A 19,244-nucleotide genomic window follows, 5' to 3' on the forward strand; every position below is an offset into this window, starting at 1 on the left:
CAATAATGAGGTGATTTAGGCCGGTTGAATAGACTTGTGATGGTGAGAGCCTTTTGCACCCAGAGAGAGGACTGTGGGAACTGAGTGTTGTTATTTGCTTGCTTTTTGTTTTCTTATTTTTTTCCTTTTTTGATCTGATTTTTCTTGTGCAGTGTGATAAATGTGGAAATATGTGTAGAAGAATTGCATGTTCTTTAACCTATATTGGATTGCTTGCTGTCTATGGGAGAGAGTTGAGGGAAGAGAGGGAGGAAAATTTGGAATACAAGGTTTTGTAAGAGTGAATGCTGCAAACTATCTTTGCATATATTTTGAGAATAAACAACTATTATTAAGAAAATTCTTACCCTAGTAGTCATCAACTACCACCAGCTCCAGATATTAAAAAAAACATATCTCACCCCTTCTTTCTTGACTTCAACTTCTAGCCCTATTATCAATTTACTCTGCTCCTAACTTCCAAACTCTGAGCATACTTCAGCCTGATCTAACCCCCTCAAAAAAAGGGGGGGACAATCAGGTGGGTGGCGCAGTGGATCAAGCACCAGCCCTGAAGTCAGGAGGACCTGAGTTCAAATCTGACCTCAGACATTTAACACTTCCTAGCTGTGGGGCCCTGGGCAAGTCACTTAATCCCAATTGTCTCAGCAAAAAACAAAAAACAAAAAACCTGATTTTGTCACATCTCTATCTTTGAACTAGACCTTGAATCTAGGTTGCTCTAAGATACTATTGGTTCTGAATCCACCCTATTTCACTCTTTTTATCTTCTCTCAAAAGCAAGCCAATCCTGCTTCCCTCATTCAGCCCTAAAATTCAAGCAATATCAGGCCCAGAACAATATCTAAGAAAGTTTCTCTGCAATAAGATGAGGACAAGAAAATACTCCCTCACCTCATTTCTGTTCTCTTCCCTGTCTCTTCCATCTTCTCCCCTTTCTTTTCTTTCTCAGATTTTCCTACTTGCATTTGCTCTTTTGATTCTTAGCTTGCCTGTTTTCTGCTTAATATTCCTTCCCCTCACTCTTCCATCATCTTTCTTCTGTCTCCTTCCCCATCCTTTCTCCTTTTATTTTTCTCTTGCCTCTTTTACCTCCCAACTTCTCTCCCTCATACTTTTCCTCCCTCCTTTTTTCCTGTTGTTTCTTATTCACCTCTTTCCCCTTCCTCATCACTTTTTCCAACTTTCCTCCTTTATTTATCATCATGATTACTTAATATTAGGTGGAGCTGAAAGGACTGATGGTCTGACATCGGAGGTATGGGGAAGTTCCCCAAATCAATGGAATCCCTTCTTTCCTTCTCCAAAGCCCCACCATGACAATCACTGTTGACTTTTCTCCCATTCTTCTCCCCCTCAATCAGATAAAAGATGGAGGAGGTCTGGACAAGATCATGACATGGGCCAACACTTACCCCTCCGCCCATCCTCTGTGGTTTGGGAAATTCATTGGATTTCTGAACATCTATGACCCTGACTACGCCAAGGCTGTGTATAGCCGAGGAGGTGAGAGAGCTACTGATCTCAGCCTCCTATTGGTCATTGTCTGTGTGGGGGAAATGGGGGTCCGGTGGGGATGGGAGTGGGGGGGGTAGAGAAAAGAATTGTCTCTTAAAGGTCAATAGGAAAGCTTATGTAATAACGAGAGAGTGAAACTGGCAATCTGAGAGTGGGGGGAGTGGAGAAAAGGAGGTCTATGGGTAAGGAAGGACCTTGTCCTGTGTCTCTCTTTTGAGGTTAGAATCCTTGGGGCTCTAAACTCCTGGGTTTTGGAGGGGACGGGAAGATGCTCCTCCTTGTTGGCAAAGCTCTGGCAACTCCGGAGACAGGAAGACCTGCCTAATCTCCCATCTTCCTTTTCCTTGCAGACCCGAAGGCCTGGGATGTGTACAGTTTCTTCTTACCATGGATTGGTAAGTGGGGACATGCCTCCACCCATACCCCCACACCTTCTGTGGGCTGATGAGAGGGGCCATCACCATAGCCCCTCCCTGCCCCTCACAGTGCCAGGCTCACAGCCCCTCCCAATCCCTTCTTCAGTGTCACCCCCGGTCCTTTTCTGCACCCCACCTTGATTAGCTTCCTCGGGAGCAGCTGAGGGGTCTCCACGTGCCCTCAGAGTGCTAGGGAGCCAGGTCCTGGGAGTCTTGGCCCGGGGCTGCCAAGGGTGGGGAGGTCTGTGGGAAAAGGGACTAAGAAGAGCTTTGACTCTACCAAATTGGACACCTACCCACACCCTCCTCCCGACAGGGAATGGGCTGTTGGTCCTGGACGGACCCAAGTGGTTCCAACACCGGAAACTGCTCACGCCTGCTTTCCACAATGAAGTGCTGAAGCCCTACGTGGGCCTGTTTGCGGAATCCACCCACGCCATGCTGGTAAGCGAGTCTGTCCACCGTCCCCGCACTGCTACCTGCACTCACCCCCACTCCGTCACCTCCCCCTCAAAATGGGCTGTGCTCAAATCCTAATGAGACCGTTAGAGAGAAACGGCCTCCTTCCTGGTGCCAGCCAGGTCGGGGCTCTGCCCCCAGGCAGGTGCAGGGGGAGTCCCCGCCCCTCTGCCCCAAGAGAAAACAGCTGGGAATGTGGGGACATCCCCCTGCTTGCCAACAGAACCAACCGCACTAGCCACAAGAGGGAGCATCCGCTTTAGGCTCTGCCTTCCCTGGAGCCCATTTAATGGCCCAAGCTGGGAAGCTCGGGTCACTGGTTTTCTTAACTTCCCCCTCCCGGTCTCCATCGGAGCCTTGGATTTGAGGAAGGAAACTGCTGCTGCTGCTGTTGCTGCTCCATTGGGGTCAGGGGACGCCCTGCCAGTTTCTTCACCCCTTGCTCCACTTTCTCCTTGCATCCCTCTTCTTGGGAGATCCCACACTCTCACTGTAGGAAGCCCTCCCTGAACTCCAGGGGTGCTCTTGGGTAGCTTCCCTTGGGGAGTGGGAGGGAATGGATTCTGTCGTGGTGGCTGCCCTCTCATTCCTGCAGCCAAGGGGAAGCTGATTGGCCACGGGGAAGATAGGAAGGGGATGCACCTGGGGTTTGATTGGTATAGAGCCTCCCCCAGAAGGGAAATTTCTCTACCAATACAGATCAGCACGTCTCTGAAAGCTGTAGTCTTTTATTTTTTTGCTGAGGCAATTGGGGTTAAGTGACTTGCTCAGGTCACACAGCCAGGAAATGTTAAGCTTCTGAGGTCACATTTGAACTCAGATCCCCCTGACTTCAGGACTGGGGCTCCATTCACTTGAACGCTATTAAGTGACTGGCCCAGGGTCACACAGCCAGCGGGTGTCAGAAGCAGGACCGGGACCCAGCTCTTCCTGATTCTGAGACGAGTTCCTGCCCATTGGGCCTATGGCTTCACTGCCTTCTCCCAAATAACTCACTACTATGCAAAGAACAGCAAGTGAGTCTGACTTAAGAGAATGTTGTTTGGAAGCCTGAACCTGCTGCTCAGTATCTGTTTGTGCAGCTTTCTTGCTGAGCCTCAGTTTCTTTATCTGAAAATGAAGCGTTTGGACAGATGGTCTTGTCCAGTCCTTTAGGACTTGAATTCCCACCTGCTACCTCAGTGCCTAAGATGCACCGCTGGGATAGGGGAGCGAGTGTGGGGCAGATGGCTCTGATGGGGAGCCGGCATCAAAGCTAGTGAGACTTGGATTCAGGTCACATATGTGAGACATGGTGGCTGTGCCCCAGCCTGCTCCCTAACACTGTAAGCTGCAGAAGAGCTGCCACTTGCTTTGGGAGAGGGAGCTTCCGCATCCATTGGTTCCCCACACTGAAGAAAACAGATGCTTTCCCTATCCCTATTCTCATAAACCACAGGCCAGACCCTCTCCCTTACCCCTCTTGTCCAAGGGCATTGAGGAGGACCTCCAGTGCTCTCAGCCCTTGAATCCCCCTGGGTTAGCCTTCCACAAAGCCTTTTACATTAGCGCAGATCCTGATTATGGGGCTCAGGATAGGTGAGTGACTGAATCATACTCCTGGAGAAAACGGGCCTTGGGGGAAGGCAATGGTGAGTTGGAAAGGGCCAAGAAAGGGGGTCACCAGCTCATGTGGGCCTGTGAGTCCAGCACTAAAGAAAGAACCCTCCTCTCCCATCTCTGCCAGGACAAGTGGAAGGAGAAGGTTTCTGTGAATAAGTCTGTGGAGATCTTCAGTGACGTGGGTTTCATGGCTCTGGACACCCTGATGAAATGCATCTTTGGGAAGACAAGCAAAGGCCAAACGCAGAGGTCAGGGATGGGGCTGGGATATCCTGGGGAAGCTGGTCTGCAGTGCAATACATGCAAAAACTCAGACAGACACAAACCTCCTGCAGGGATTCATCAGTGAGCCCTAGAGTGGTCTGGGGAGAGGTTCTGGGGAGAGGTTCTGGGAGAGGCAGGACTCTGAGCGGGGTCTTCAGTATCATCCTGGGCCCTTGTGGGTAGCTGGTCCAAAAGGGAGGGGACAGAATGGCCATCATCAGGTTCCCCAAACTCTCTGTCCCCACTTCTCCCTGGAACCTTCAGTGACATGGACTACTACCTGGCTATTGCTGATCTCACCCTGCTGATGCAAGAACGAATCTTCACCTTCCAGTACCATAATGATTTCCTCTACTGGCTCACACCCCATGGACGGAACTTTATGAGGGCCTGCAAGATTGCCCATGACCACACAGGTAAGCCCCAGCCCAGAATATTCCTTTCTTTCTCTTTCCCCTTCCTTTTTCCATCCCACTTTCAGAGAATCATTGCCATGGAAGTGGATCACTAGCCAGAGGTTCAGGGACACAGGCTGCAGTTTTTCTCTCCAACATGCAGAAAAATCATCAAACAAATCCTGACCATGTCTCTTGTCTGTTCTCCAGTCATATAGTCTTGGTTCCATCTCCAGATTCTCAGTGTCTACCTAGTTTCTACTTTTACAATTGACATTTGGGATTCAGGGGTGGGATTCTGCATTTGCATCTGTTATTATTTACAACCTTAGATCTCCACTTTTTATCACATGTCAAGATCTTCTTAGATTATGTAATCCATAGTATTAAATGTAATACAAATATTCATGTGAATTTGACAATTCTCCATCTACAACTTCATCTAAGTCACTGATAACAATATTAAAGAGCAGATGACCAGGCTCAGATCAAGGGTGCACTTCGGAGACCTCCTTTCAGATGGTATGCATTCCTGACTGGATATTTGTTCCAATCATTCCATCAGTTTCTAACCAGCAAATATCACTGTCCTCTGGAGCTCTTCACCTTATCGAAAAGGAGAGCAGAGGAGATTTTGAAAAATACTTTGCTGAAAATCTAAGCGAACAAAATTTTCAGCATTCTCCTGATTGGCCAGTCAAGGGACCAGGAAAAAAAGGAAATGAAGTTCTGCTCTTGAAACCTGACTGATTCTGAATGATCACAGCTTCCCTTTCTAAATGTTCATAAGCCAACTCTTTAATAACGTACCTTACAACTTTGTATGGAATCAAGCCAAGCTCTCATCAGCTTGCATTTTATAGACTCTATCTTTTCCCCATTACAAAATGGTTTTTGCCCTTTTCTAGGTCTAGAGCATCTCTTAAATTCTCCAGGGTCTTTGAGTGATCATTGGCCAGGAGTCAACAATTACATCCTTCGGATCTTTTAGTACTCACAGATGGAGTTTTCCTGGCCTAATGGCAGAAGTGCTCACTGTGCTCCATGAACTCTATCCCCACCTCTCAGTGAGAGAAGTGTTCCTAGCATCTCTTTGTTAATATTCTCTCAGCCATTCAGTGGATGTTTTCCTCTCAAAATTTCTTTTCAAAATTCTTGGTATTTATTAATTCTGAATTAATTCTTGGATTCTTCACACTGTTCTTAGACATCTGTGATTCTTTTCTGGATTAATTATCCATTATCTGACCTTGTGCCATTTTTTCATGTGCATCTTTTTAAAGATCTTTCTAAGGGGAGGCTTGTTTGTTTGGGGGGTTTGGGGTATATTTACTTTGCTCTCTCTCTGAATCCCTGTCTCTGTATCTCTGTCTCTCTACTTCTGTCCTTCTTTCTCCCTCCATCATCTCTCTGTCCCTCCATCATCATCATCATCATCATCATCTTCATCTTCATCTTCATCATCATCTCTCTCTCTCTTGCTGTCTGTCTGTCTCTCTTTGTCTCTCTGTCTCTGTGTGTCTTTCTCTCTCCCTTTCTTCATTCTTCCTATCTCCCTCTTTCTCTTCTTCTCTCTCTTCCTCTCCCTTCCCTCTCTCCCACTCCATTTCCCCTTCTCTTTCTCTCTCTTCCTCTCTCACAGGCAATCTGTGAGGAAGGCTCTTGTAGCTATTAAGTATTTGAGATGAGATTTGAATTCAGTTCTTTGGCTCACAGACCAATTTTTTTCTTTTTTTCACTGCACCTTTTAACACCTTATAGATTTTTAACAATTTGCTTCTCTCTCATTTCTAATATTCTAGAGCAATTTTCTTATATTATTTCTTATAATATGTTATCAGGCTGTTTATTAGTATTTTATGATATCAGTAATTCTCAGACTGCATGTATGAGCTCTTGAAGTCTGTTGCTCTAGTTTGAAGAGATCTCATGTCTTTCCCCTCCAACATGTGTATTTTTTATTGATGTTGCTATTAATAGAGCTTTCGTCCCTGCATTTTATCTGTTCTTCCAGCACCATCCTACTCCTCAGGGGTTTCTTTATTCCCTCTCCCCAATCTTATTCCTTTTTTTCCCCTCCTTCCTTCTTTTTCTCCTTCCTTCCTTTTTTTCTTTCTTCCTTTCCTTCCTCCCCTGTCCCTCCTTCTGTCCACATGGGGAATCATATGCTTACATATGAGTGCTTTGTCTAAAGGAATATAAATTTTGAATGCTAAAATCTCACACGATATCTTGGAGTTTATGGGCTAGATTTTTTTTCTTTTCTTGATTCATTCTATCTATCTATCTATCTATATTTTTTTTGCTAAGGCAATTGGGGTTAAATGACTTGCCCAGGGTCACACAGCTAGGAAGTGGTAAGTGGCTGAGGCCAGATTTGAACTCAGGTCCTCCTGACTTCAGGATTGGTGCTCCATCCATTTCACCACATAGCTGCCCCTTTTATTCTATAATTAAAAAATACTGGATCAATTAATACTTTTGTCCCATGTAATTTCATTTATGATTTCTTGAATTAGAGCACTGGAAAAACTAAATCTTGATAAAGTCCATTGGGATTCAAATGGAACTTTCTGACTATATCTATATCTATATGACCACATATGTATCCACAAAAATCTAGATCAATAGATAGATATAGATATTTTATAGGAAAACTAAGTCATCTTTTGCTTCATTAGTTACCCAGCCTTAAATCACTTATTGGTTGTTGCCTTAATCAGACTGAAACCTGGGAAAGTCCTTGGCTTAAAAAGATAATAATCATCCACTATAGCCTGGGCTATTTCCAATCATTGTGATCAATTTCTTGCCACTGGACCCAGATGGCTCCAGAGAAGGAAAAAGTGAGGAGGATGACTCTGAATACCCTTTCCTCACTTAAATCCAAGTCAAAACATAATATTTATTGGTCATTGGTCCCCTTCAAGAATGAAGGACAAACAACAAACTCCTCAGGGAGGCCACTGCTTTGACACAATTTATCACCAATTTCTACACTGTTGTTTTTCCTGTTCACTTTCTTGCATTCTCCTTTCAAAGATCTTATTCCCATTTTCTACAGTTTCCCATCCCACTATTTTCCTCAGTGCCAAATCTTCCCATGTGTCTTTGACTTTCCAAACAACTTTCTGCAGGATTTTCTCCCTCTGTCTAAGGGGGCTGGTTGTTACTATCTTGTTATTTCTTGGCAGAGAGTTCTCCTGGCTTTCCTTTATCTACAGCATTTATTCACCACACTGAGGCATCTTTTATGGCCTACTCAGTTACTTAATCTCAGACTTTCTGTACAATTTCTTCTAAGAAGGTTTCATTCTTGCTCCTTCTTTTTTCCTCTCCAACACTTCCCTCCCTCAATAAGTGTTTACTGTTTTGTGATGCTAAATAAGAGCTGGGCACAATCATTCCTATTCACAGTTATTATGAAAGAACTCCTCTAAAAACTAGTTTCTCAGGAAAGAACCCCCTTCCAGCTCTCCCTGCCTTCTCTAAACCTCATAGCCCTTCTATATATAGAAACTCTTTTTCTCCTAATCAGTTATTCCAGAGATTGGATTCTAGGAAGACACTGGGGATATTGGACCAAGGTTGGCCATATGGCAACTCATGGAAAACTGACTGAGATTGGGCGTCGATAATGCTAAATCTGGAAAGACACATTGGTACAATGGAAAGTCTCCCGGATGGGCACTTTCAAAAAGGCTCTCAGTCTAATTTTGCTTTTTCCCTGATGTGCTGTGTATGTCAATCAGTTATTTTCCCTTCCTAGGCCTCAGTTTCTCCTTTATGAAATTAGAAATGGAGAGTCGGAGTGTGTAATCTTTAAGGTTTGTTCTGGGATGAACATTTTGTGATTTTTATAATTCCTTGGCACAGACAAAGTGATCAGGGAAAGAAAAGCTGCCCTGAATGAGGAGAAGCTAGACAAGACCCCGAAGAAGAGACATTTGGATTTCCTGGATATTCTCCTTGGAGTCAAGGTGAGTCAGGGAGCAGCAGTGAAAGGCTGCCTAGAGGAAACATTCATTATTCACCCTAGGGTTTTTCAGTAGGACTTGGGACCTGATCAGGCAATGAGAAGAGAGGCAGAGGGAAGTGCCAGACATAGAACACTTGAGGTCAAGTTTACTGACGGCCTGAATATGGGAGGTCTGTAGGAGGGTCTCAGAAGATATTGCTGAGGAAGGATGTAGGGATGAGATCCGAGAAGGAGGGGAGGAAGGATCCCAGAGCCTGAGGAGGAGATCCAAAGGAAGCTTATCTTAGAGAAAATGTTCTAGGTAAAATAGTCCATGAACTGGAAAACTGAGCTATGTCTGGGCTCCTCTTCCATCCCTTCCTTCCTTGCTCCTGCAGGATGAGAACAAGACCAACTTATCAGACATGGACCTACGGGCTGAAGTGGATACATTCATGTTTGAAGGCCACGATACCACCACCAGCAGTCTCTCCTGGTTCCTGTACTGTATGGCCCTTTACCCAGAGCACCAGGACCGCTGCCGGAAGGAGATCCAGGAAATCCTACAGGGTCGTGACGCTGTCCAGTGGTAAGAGCAACCTTCCCCCACTCCTCCCTTCTGGCCTGGAGTGGGTCAGGGCTAAAGAAATCAGCTTGCTCCTGCTCCATTCTCTCTAGGAACCCTGGGTAGTAGTGGTGGGGCAGCTGGGAGATCAGTAAGGGATTCTGGAAGGAAGTGTGCCATAAAGGGAATTCTATAGGATCTCGACACTGTCCAGTGGTGGGGGATCAGTAAGGGCTTCTTGGAGGACGAGTGCTATGAAGGAGAGCCTCAGATGGAAGCACCTTGAGGGCAAGAGATTTTCACTTCTATGTCAAGTAAGGGCTTTTGTACCAAGTAGGAAATTAATCAATATTCTACTAAACTCATTTGGAAGAAGGGAAGGATTTTAATAATCAAGAAGAAGAATGGCCCATTCTAGGCACAGGACGAGAAGTGTGTGGATGTGGAGAATTCCTTGGGGGTCAGGGAAGGGATGGCATTGCAGCTTGGCTGGAATTACCTCTAGGCATCATGCAGATATGAGTTAAATAAAGCTGATGGGTAAAATATGGAGATTCCAAATAAACAACATGTCCAGGAGATTGAATCAGTCCCATTGGACACCTAACCATCAAACCCCCAACCCTATATCCATCAAACTTGGCCTGACCCTGCCCAGTGGTCATCAGAAGATGGGCTTCAACTTCAACAGGAAGAAGAAGGTACACCTTCCTCTAGAAAGCCAGCAGTAATCTGCCTTAGGCTAGGAGTTCTCAGGTTCAAGGAAATTAAGAGCAAATAATGAGAGTGCTGCCCGGGACAAAGACTGGCCAGGAAACCTGGACACTGTTCTGGCTTGGGTTCAGAGGTCAAGTTACAGTAGCAACTGTAATGTCTATCATATGACCTTTGGGCCTCCATTTTCCCCTCTGTAAACAATGATATTTGACTAAGGATCTTTTCCCTCAGCTCTGACATTCAGAGACTAAAGAGACCTGTCTCCTCTTCCTCTTGGTTCCATTTCCCTTCACCCTCCTCCCAGTGTAGCCTGGAAGGGCTTAGTCACAAGGCTCACAGATGAAGAGTTGGATAGAACCTTAAAGAGTGGATAGAACCACCATTTTACAGATGAGAAAGTTGAGACCCAGAGAGAAGTGACTTACTCAAGATCATGCATGAATAGATAGTCAACCATGGACAGCGTCTGAACCCCAATTCATATGAATCCAAATTCATTTCTCCTCTCTCTGTACTGCTGGAGAACTTGGAAAAGACTCCAAGAATGGATTAGAGATTGCTTTCCCAGTGGCTGATTTAAAGTGCTGAGAAGTGCCTAAAACTTTGTTTTTGAACCTCCTAGTTCTGTCCCCTTCTCCCCTCCTGGACTCCCACACCTGTTCTCTTAGGTATCTTCCATTTTCCTCCCTCCTCATCTGCATTAGATTTTTGTTTCCTTAAGTTCACCAGTTTTTAAACTGTAACAATAACCCTAGAGATCATCTACTTTAACTCCTTCACTTTATAAATGGGGAAACTGAGGCACAGAGAAAACTAGAAATTTGATCAAAGTTACACTGGCAGTAAATGCAAGGAATGTTATTTTTCTGATTTCATGTCCTTGAATTTTAAATCTAGTATAGCTTACATTGGAAGTCAGGAACTATACTGTATCAATTTTGTGTCTGCAGGTAGAGCCCTGTATATAATAGGTGTTTAATAAATGTTTGTTGAATTTGAAATATGACACCCCAGTCATCCCACTGTATCAATTAGTCAGGCTCTCTGTCTTTCCTGAATCCCAGCCCTATGGGGGAGGCAGGTGTAAAGAAGATATCACCTGTGCTTAGGTAGCCCTTAGTCAGATTGGTATGACAAGGCTTATCTGTTGGAATCCTTACAAAGTGTTAACTCATTAGGTTGATGGAGACAATAATTATCTAATTTAGCATGGTACTTAGCAAATTCTCTAACTCACTAATGTATTTAAGTACTCATTGGAGTTCACAAGTCTAGGAGATTTACAAAGTTAACTTTGTGAATTCACACCTCTCTTAATTCCTCCCTCAGAGGAGGAGTCAACCTTTTATATGGAGCATAAATAGAGCTTCAGTGAGCCAGTCAGGGTCAGTTCAGAAGAAGCCCCTCTCAAAGGCGCAGCCAGATTCATTCCATTTTCCATCTTTGTGCTGGCTGGAGGCTGAAGTACAAACCTTTGGATTTGGAGACATTCGGAGGGAGCTCTTGGAACCAAGCAGAGAGACAGGCCTCCAAGAAAACTAACCGGGCTATTTTGGAGGAAGCAATAAAAGATTTGAACTTTTAACACCTGGCTGCGTTTGGGGTGATTATTGATCTGAACTGATACTAAGGCTGCCTCCAGAGAACCTCCCCAAGAAACCTGCTCCCAGAGAGAACCATTATATTGTATTATATAAAAGAAGAAAACACCACACTTATCTATTAGGAGTGGGGAGAGTAAACATGGGACCAACCTGGAAAGCTCAGGAACCCATAGACTGGAAGCTGGGATGGTCAGAGAAGGCATCCAGCAAGAGGCTTCAATCTAAGTCTTGGAGAAGAGGCCAGGAGAAGATGGAGGCATTTCGGGTGGGTTATGGATCCATACACAGAGGTCAGACTGAGAGCTGGGAGACCTTCAGGACTGAGGTAGAGGGATGGGAGGAACAGCAGAGAGAGAGTTTGGGCTGAACAACTGAGAACGGCCCCAGCCTGAACACCTGGGAAATATTCCCCCACTTTCCATCCCTACCTGGACTCCCCAAGGAAGTGAGGACATGGGCCAACAGTGAACAAGAAGGGGCTTTAGAGGGTGGTGATGGAAGATTCTCCTTTCTGCACTCTTCCAAGAGGAACTCATGCTTTATAGGGAAGACCTGGCGAAAATGACCTACCTCACCCTGTGCATCAAAGAGAGCTTCCGCCTGTATCCCGCCGTGCCCCAGGTGTACCGCCAGCTCAGCAAGCCTGTTACCTTTGCAGATGGGAGGTCACTGCCTGAAGGTAGGCTGTGTGTGTGTGTGTGTGTGCGCGCGCATGCGCACCGTACATGTGTGACCGTGAGCAAATAACCTGACGTCTATGTTTCCTCATCTCTAAAATGGGGGTGGATATTCTTCTCAAGGTTGCTGTGAGAATAAAATGAGGTAATATGAATAAAGCACTTTGGCAACCTTGAAGTGTTATAAATACTAGTTATTATTTACTTAATATTAATACTATAACAATAAAACAAGTACAAATGATTTTTACATTGTATCATTTATAAGAAAATAAAAGACTTCTCAGTTCCATAACCCAAATCCTATTGCTACAAAAAACCTCTTCTCAAAAATTGTCATTATGTTTCTTTACACCATGTGTTAACTCAATTTTCTTAATCCTTTTCCTCTGTCCACTCTTCAGCTAGTGGTTTACAATCTTTCCTGAAGTTGCCTATGGAATGACTCCCCACTCCAAGTATCTTTTTTTTTCCCCTGAGGCAACTGGGATTAAGTGACTTGCCCAGGGTCACACAGCTAGGAATTGTTAAGTGTTTGAGGTCAGATTTGAACTCGGGTACCTCCTGACTTCAGAGCTGGTGTTCCATCCACTGAACCACCTAGCTGCCCCATAGTGTCTTAAAGATAATAGTAACAAACTTTTTTTTTTTGGTTGTTGGTATGTGTATCTCCAGGGCTTAGCACAGTTCCTGTCACATATTAAATGCTTAATAAGAATGACTGAATATAGTGTCAGTGGGAAAGACTATGGAAGCTGGGATTTCCTATTCTGATTTCCTCTGGCTCATTCCCTGATGCTTCTCTGGGCTTCTGTTTCCTCGGCTGTAAAAGGGGGCTAATCACTCATGGCCTGCCTCCCTCACATCCCTGTGGAATGGGCTTTAACAGTAGCCCACAATCCAAAGAGCTTTGGATATGTCAGGCACTGGACTATGGTCTAGGGGTACAAAGACGAGATGGAAGTCAGCCCCTGCCTGCTAGCAGCTTACATTTGACCGAGGAAAATGATATGCAAAGAAATAAATACATCAGAGGGAAGACGGAGGGATATTGCAGCACTCACACCTGGAGGTGGGGATGGGTAGTCACAGAAGAGGGAGATCAGAGCTGAGTTTGGAAAGACTCTAGGAACCCCAGGAGGTTTCTCCTGAAGAAGGCCTGCATCCCTCTTGTACAAGAGGAGAGCAGTAATTGGGGAGGCAGAATCGTGAGTACTCCAGTTCAGCTATAAGCAGAACACCTGAAAGAGAGTAGAATGACCCAAATCTAGCAGAGGTGGAAGGCAGATTGTAGAAAGCCTTGAATGCTGGGCCAAGGACTTTACGACTAGGAGCTGTTGAAAGGTTTGGAGCTGAGGAATAGCCATGGTCTACCTTGTGTTATCAGCAGTGGGGGAGATGGGGGGGAAGGGGAGAAGTAGAGGTGAGGAGGCAGAGAAGAGGCCATCTAGAAGAGAGACAATTGGGTAGTGAGAAGGGGATGGATAGCAGAAGCGACAGGATTTATTGAAGCCTGGGGGATGGGAAGATGAATGATGGCTCCTTCCATAAAAAGGGTCATAAATATCTCGGGAAGCTGGAAGGTGGGGCCACAGTATGTGGAGGAGGGTTGGGGAGAGGTCTGCTAAATGGCAGACACATGTGAGGGCTGATTCCAGGATTATTGGCCTTGATCTTCTGCTTCTCTCCTTGTTCTACAGGAGGCCTGGTTTCTTTGCACATTTATGCTCTCCACAGGAACCCCGCTGTATGGCCTGACCCTGAGGTACGTTGTTAACTGTGTGGCTCCAATATACCGGGGGTGGCTATTCCAGGGAAAAGGTCTGGCTCTGGACAAGGCAAGGAAGAGAGTGGGAGATAGGGAGAAGGAGAAGACAGGAAGAAGATGCCTTTTTCCAAGGGATGTAGGGGAGGGGGCAGAGACCTAAAGATATTGAGACCAGGGCAAGGAAAGTAGTCCCGTTCTTTGCTCCTGAATATGATACTCTTGCTCACTTCCTAATCTCCGTCTGGAGCATCACCATTTACCCAATGTCCTATGTGGGTCATCTCTTTCCCAAATATTGCTCCTCAAGTCCATCCAGTAATCCGCATCACAGAACCTCCAAATGGCAGAGGAGTATTCAGCTACAACTACAATCTGAAGGAAAATCCCTGCTGCACTCTGACAAGTTATCACAGGCTCCGTGCTTACCTCCAGAAGGAAGGTTCCAATGGAACCGGCCTGAGGCTGTTCCTTTTGTTGTGGGATAGCAGTCATCATCATTAGAAAGAGACAGAGAGAGAAGGGGAAAAGAGAGACAGAAGAGAGAGCCAGAGAAGAGACAGAGAGAGACAAAGAAAGAGGGAGGGTAAGAGAGAAACAGAAGAGACAGGAGAGAGAGAAAAAAAGAGAGGAACAGAGAGAAGGGGAGTGGGAAAGAGAAACAAACAGAGAGGAGAGAGGGAGAAAAACAGAGACAGAGAAACAGAAAAGGAGAGAGAGTGGAAGGGGGGAGAGAGAGATAAAGACAGAAAAAGACAGAGGTGAGGGAGAAGAGAGAAGGAAAGAAGGAAGGGAAAAAGAAAGAGGCAGATCTTGCTTAAGTCAAGTTGCTTTTTTGTGATCATTACTTCTTTTTCTAGATATTTAAAAAACATCCCTTTGATAGTAGAATCTAAAATTAACCAGATACAGAAGCCAAACTTGCTACAAACTGCAGTGTGGGGGTTCTTCACTTTTTCTTTTTCTGAAAGTGGATGTGCTTTTTTCCTTCCCTTGATGGGTGTAACATATCTCCCCCTCAAGATCTGTCAGATGCCTGTGGTGAAGAATTCAGCCAGCAATTCTGCCTCTTCTTTCAATTGTCTCTCTATCTCCTCTCCCCACAAAGAAATACTTTGCATACAGTAAGTGTTTAATAAGTAGATGTTGAAACCCACAAGACAGCCATTCTTCAATTAGATCTGGGTTATAGTCTTTCAACTGCTATCCTCTGGACTGGGGTGCTGAGGAGCTTCTAAGCCAATCTCTCTCTTGTCTTGCAGGTATTTGACCCCCAGCGTTTCACTCCTGAGAATTCTTCAGGACGCCATCCCTTTGCCTTTATGCCCTTCTCTGCTGGACCCAGGTCAGTGATGACCTTTAATGTGCTGGAAGTGGGAAACTGCAGGGAATCCCAACATTGGGAAAGAAGAATGGAACAATCATTTATTAGGCACCTACTATGTGCTTTGCTAAGCATTTTTTACAAATATTATCTCATTGGGTCCTCATAACAATCATATAAGATAGACGCTATTATCATCCTCATTTTACAGTTGAGGAAACTGAGGCAGAAAGAGGTTAAGTGACTTGTCCAAGATCACTATAAGTTCCATGTTCCATTCAGCTAGCTGGATTTCCCCACTGAAGTTCCCCATCAGAGCTCCTTTTTCATTCCCTCAGAAGTGTAGAATGGAGAGAAACCAGTTTGCTATCACCTGCTTCCCACCTCATGTGCAGGTGGAGACATCTCAGAAGGAGAGTCAGGAGGGACTGTAGGAACATTTAAAGGATTGAGGTTTAATGTGCTGGGTCAGGTCACAAAGCAAAGCAAGTCAATCAGCATTTATGAAGCCCTTACTTAATAAGTGCTGTGCTCAGACTAAGCACTAGACAAGTACGTGACCTCTCGTAGGTTTTTAATAAATACTACTTGACTTGACAACTTAGGCAGTGTATTCTGACTTAAGTAGGTACAGTAAAATCAGGAAGCCCTGAGTTCAAATTCAGATTCACCTGCTTATTCATGTACTCACACACATGCTTACATACTTGTGATCTTGAGCAAATTTTTTGATCTCTCAGTTTCCTCACCTGTAAAAATGGGGATTTTAATGGTACCCACTTCACAGGGTTGTTGGTAGTTTCTAATAAGATACTATTTACAAAGACTTTTGTAAATGTAAAAGTGCTCTATGACAGTTCTTATTGCTACTAATTTGGGAGCAGGAGAACCACTGCTGCCTAGAACCCCTGTCCCTAATCAGATTTCTATGACAATCACTGTATATTTCTTGTTTGTGTTGGTATGTTGTCTCCCTCATTAGACTGGGAGCTCCTTAAGGGCAAGAGTCATCTCTTGCCTCTCTTTGTATTTTCAGCACTTGGTACAGTGCTTGGCACATAGTAGGCATCTAATACTTACTGACAGGGGGTGACTGATTGCATCCACTGCTTGGTTTCCATCCAAAGCAACATATAGTTTTCCTTTTACTGCTATAACTACTACTTGGTTTTCACGAAGCTCTTCATTCAGTTTTCATTCAGCCTTCTTCAGTTTTTATTATAGTTTAATGGATAAAGGATGAGATTTAGAGTCAGTTCAAATTGCACCAAGACCATGGAGCCTTGGTTTCCTCATCTGTAAACTGGATATAATAATTCCTAGAGTGTGAATCATGACATTGCTGTGCAACTCCAATGTGTGTGTGTGTGTGTGTGTGTGTGTGTGTGTGGTGTTTTGCCAGTTTTGATCAGTGTCTCCCATGAAGTCAAGCACTGAAGGCATGAACTTGTTCCTGCCTCTCTGGACCTGGGGGCTGAAGTCGTTTTTCTCTTAACTCTGGCTACAGGAACTGCATTGGGCAGCATTTTGCCATGATGGAGATGAAGGTGGTAACAGCCCTCTGCCTGCTGAATTTTGAATTCTCCCCAGACCTTACTCAGCCACCCATCAAGCAACTACAGCTGATTCTGCGTTCTAAGAATGGCATTCATCTCAACCTGAAGAGGCTGACCTAGTGATGGAGAACAGAGCTTCTTCCTGGACCTCCAAGGGGAAATATGAGGCAGTTGGCTGGTGAAGCACAGACAGGTTCCTGCCCACCCATCCCTACATAGATAGAAGCTCCCCAGAGCAGAAACAAGGCACACATATATAGGCAATATATGGTGGGTGTATGTATGCATTAATGAAAGGGTTATAGGTAATTCAGAGCATAGGGTTTCTTAGGGAAGGAAATAGGGAAATAATGGGAAGCTTTGGAGTATATAAGGAGGTACGCTAGCTAGATCTATATACATATCATACAATTTTTCAATTTTTAAACTTTTTATTTAAGGTTTTGAGTTCTAAATTTTAATTTTTCCTCCCTCTTCTTTCTCCTCTCTAAGATAGTAGACACTTAAATATAGGTTATAGATGTGCAATTATTTAAAGCATTTCCACGTTAGTCATTTTGTACAAGAAGACGCAAAAGAAAAAATGAAAGAAAGTGAAAAATGGCTTTCTTCAGTCTACATTTGAACAATGTCAGTTCTTTCTCTGGAGATGGATAGTATGCATCATCACTAGTCCTTCAGGAGTGTCTTGGGTCATTGTGTTGCTGAAAAGAGCTAAATCATTCATGGTTCTTCATCAAACAATATTGCTATTACTGTGTACAACATTCTCCTGGTTCTGTTCGCCTGACTACACATCAGTTCATGGAGGTCTTTTCAGAAATCATCCTGCTTGTCATTTCTTAGAGCACAATAATATTCCCTTACAACCATATATTCCTATTGATGGTCATGCCCTTTGATTTCCAGTTTTTAGATACCACAAAAAACCTGCTATAAATATTTTTATACATGTAGGTCCTTTCCCCCTTTTTTTAACAATGTCTTTAGGATATGGGCCTAGCAGTAGTATTGCTGATCAAAGGGTTTGTAGAGTCTCATGGCCTTTTGGGCACATATATATTCACCTATGTATTAATATAGTATGTATATCAATATATAATATCCATATGTTACCTGTCATTCGATTCACTTTCCATCCTTTTTTAATCACTTCATGTGTGTAGGGCCCTTGACTCTGCATTGGGAAGCCAACAATCATGCCCCCAAGGGATTTGTATTCTACTGGGGAGAAATGACATTTGGGAGAAAATCAGGTCAAAAACTCTAGGAACAAAATATCTCACTTTCAGCTGGAAGCTCAGAGAAGATTTTCTGGAGAAGGGACCTGAAGCTAACTTGCCTGTATTATCTGATTTTATCCACCACTGTCAAGAGTATGTATCACATTTCTCCCTGCCTTTATTTTTCCAATATTTAAATACTTCTAGGAATTGCAACTTTATATCTGGAACTGCTTTCTCCCTTCACAGAGATCTTAACCCTTCCTACCCTTACTCCTATCCCCCATCACCCATCACTCAGTAGATATGACCCAAAACGTTGTTTCAATGTAATCCCCATGGGGCTGACTCACATGAACAGCATTGGGGTAGACCTTGGAGAGTAGACACAATGTCCATTTTTAAAGCCCCGTTTGAAGCCTATCTAGTTTGGGAGAATAAATCCAAGTTCATGATCTTTTCTTTGGTAGCAGGAAGAGGTATCAATAGAAGACATTAGTGAAATTGGCATAAGAGACATGAGCAAAATATAAGCAAGAGGGATAGACTCATGAGAAAAAGTGCTCCTGAAACAATGGAGGAAAAGAGGACCATTTTCAGTGGAAGGGACAAGGAAGGTGCCAAGGAGAGGGGTCTTCAAAGAAGAGATAACCTCTTTATGTTATAGTTGCCACACACACTAAAGCACACTCACAATGGCACTCCATGGATCCACTTTCATCAAGTCTTTCCAAATGCATTACATTATAACTGTACAACCGCTCTGTCACTCTGCTCTGTGACTTCATTATGGCAAACACTCCTTCCATTGATGTAGATCTTAGCTGAAACCATGCTGTACATCTCTTGTTATCCATAAGTGGATCCACCCATAAGTGGGATGGATACCCACCTCTGGTCCTCAGAAACCTTGCAGCGGGGCAGGGCTTATGTTATTGGCTCCATTTAAATTATGAAGAAGTATTTTAGCAGGCTGAGGAGATGGGAAGGGGGAGCACAGAGGAGGAATCGATCGTCCTGGGTGCTTGACCCAGGTCTGTGGGGCCTTATACTGAGCTTTTCACAGTCAGAGAATCTCAGGGTCATGAGGGGATCATTCCACAGAATACCCACAAAACAACCTCAGGCTGTTATCTTTTGTTCTGGAACAGGACCAAAATAACTGTAATTGAGTTACAGCTTCCCCCACTGCTGCTGTGAT

General features: G+C 44.3%; 1 protein-coding gene across 1 annotated transcript in view; it reads left to right on the top strand.

Moving 5' to 3' along the window:
* The window catches only part of LOC100925532 (cytochrome P450 4B1), a 30,757-nt gene extending 13,465 nt beyond the window's left edge, over positions 1–17,292 (top strand). The window contains exons 2-12 of the mRNA XM_003770415.3: positions 1,365–1,506; positions 1,869–1,913; positions 2,251–2,378; positions 4,120–4,244; positions 4,524–4,675; positions 8,531–8,634; positions 9,011–9,201; positions 12,044–12,177; positions 13,876–13,940; positions 15,203–15,285; positions 16,772–17,292. Coding sequence (XP_003770463.1) covers positions 1,365–1,506; positions 1,869–1,913; positions 2,251–2,378; positions 4,120–4,244; positions 4,524–4,675; positions 8,531–8,634; positions 9,011–9,201; positions 12,044–12,177; positions 13,876–13,940; positions 15,203–15,285; positions 16,772–16,940 — 1,338 coding nt within the window. The 3' untranslated portion in view covers positions 16,941–17,292. The remainder of the gene's footprint in view (positions 1–1,364; positions 1,507–1,868; positions 1,914–2,250; positions 2,379–4,119; positions 4,245–4,523; positions 4,676–8,530; positions 8,635–9,010; positions 9,202–12,043; positions 12,178–13,875; positions 13,941–15,202; positions 15,286–16,771) is intronic.
* Positions 17,293–19,244: the final 1,952 nt, after the last annotated feature.

This window comes from Sarcophilus harrisii, chromosome 4, assembly GCF_902635505.1.
Source record: "Sarcophilus harrisii chromosome 4, mSarHar1.11, whole genome shotgun sequence".
NCBI classification, from domain to species: Eukaryota; Metazoa; Chordata; class Mammalia; order Dasyuromorphia; family Dasyuridae; genus Sarcophilus; species Sarcophilus harrisii.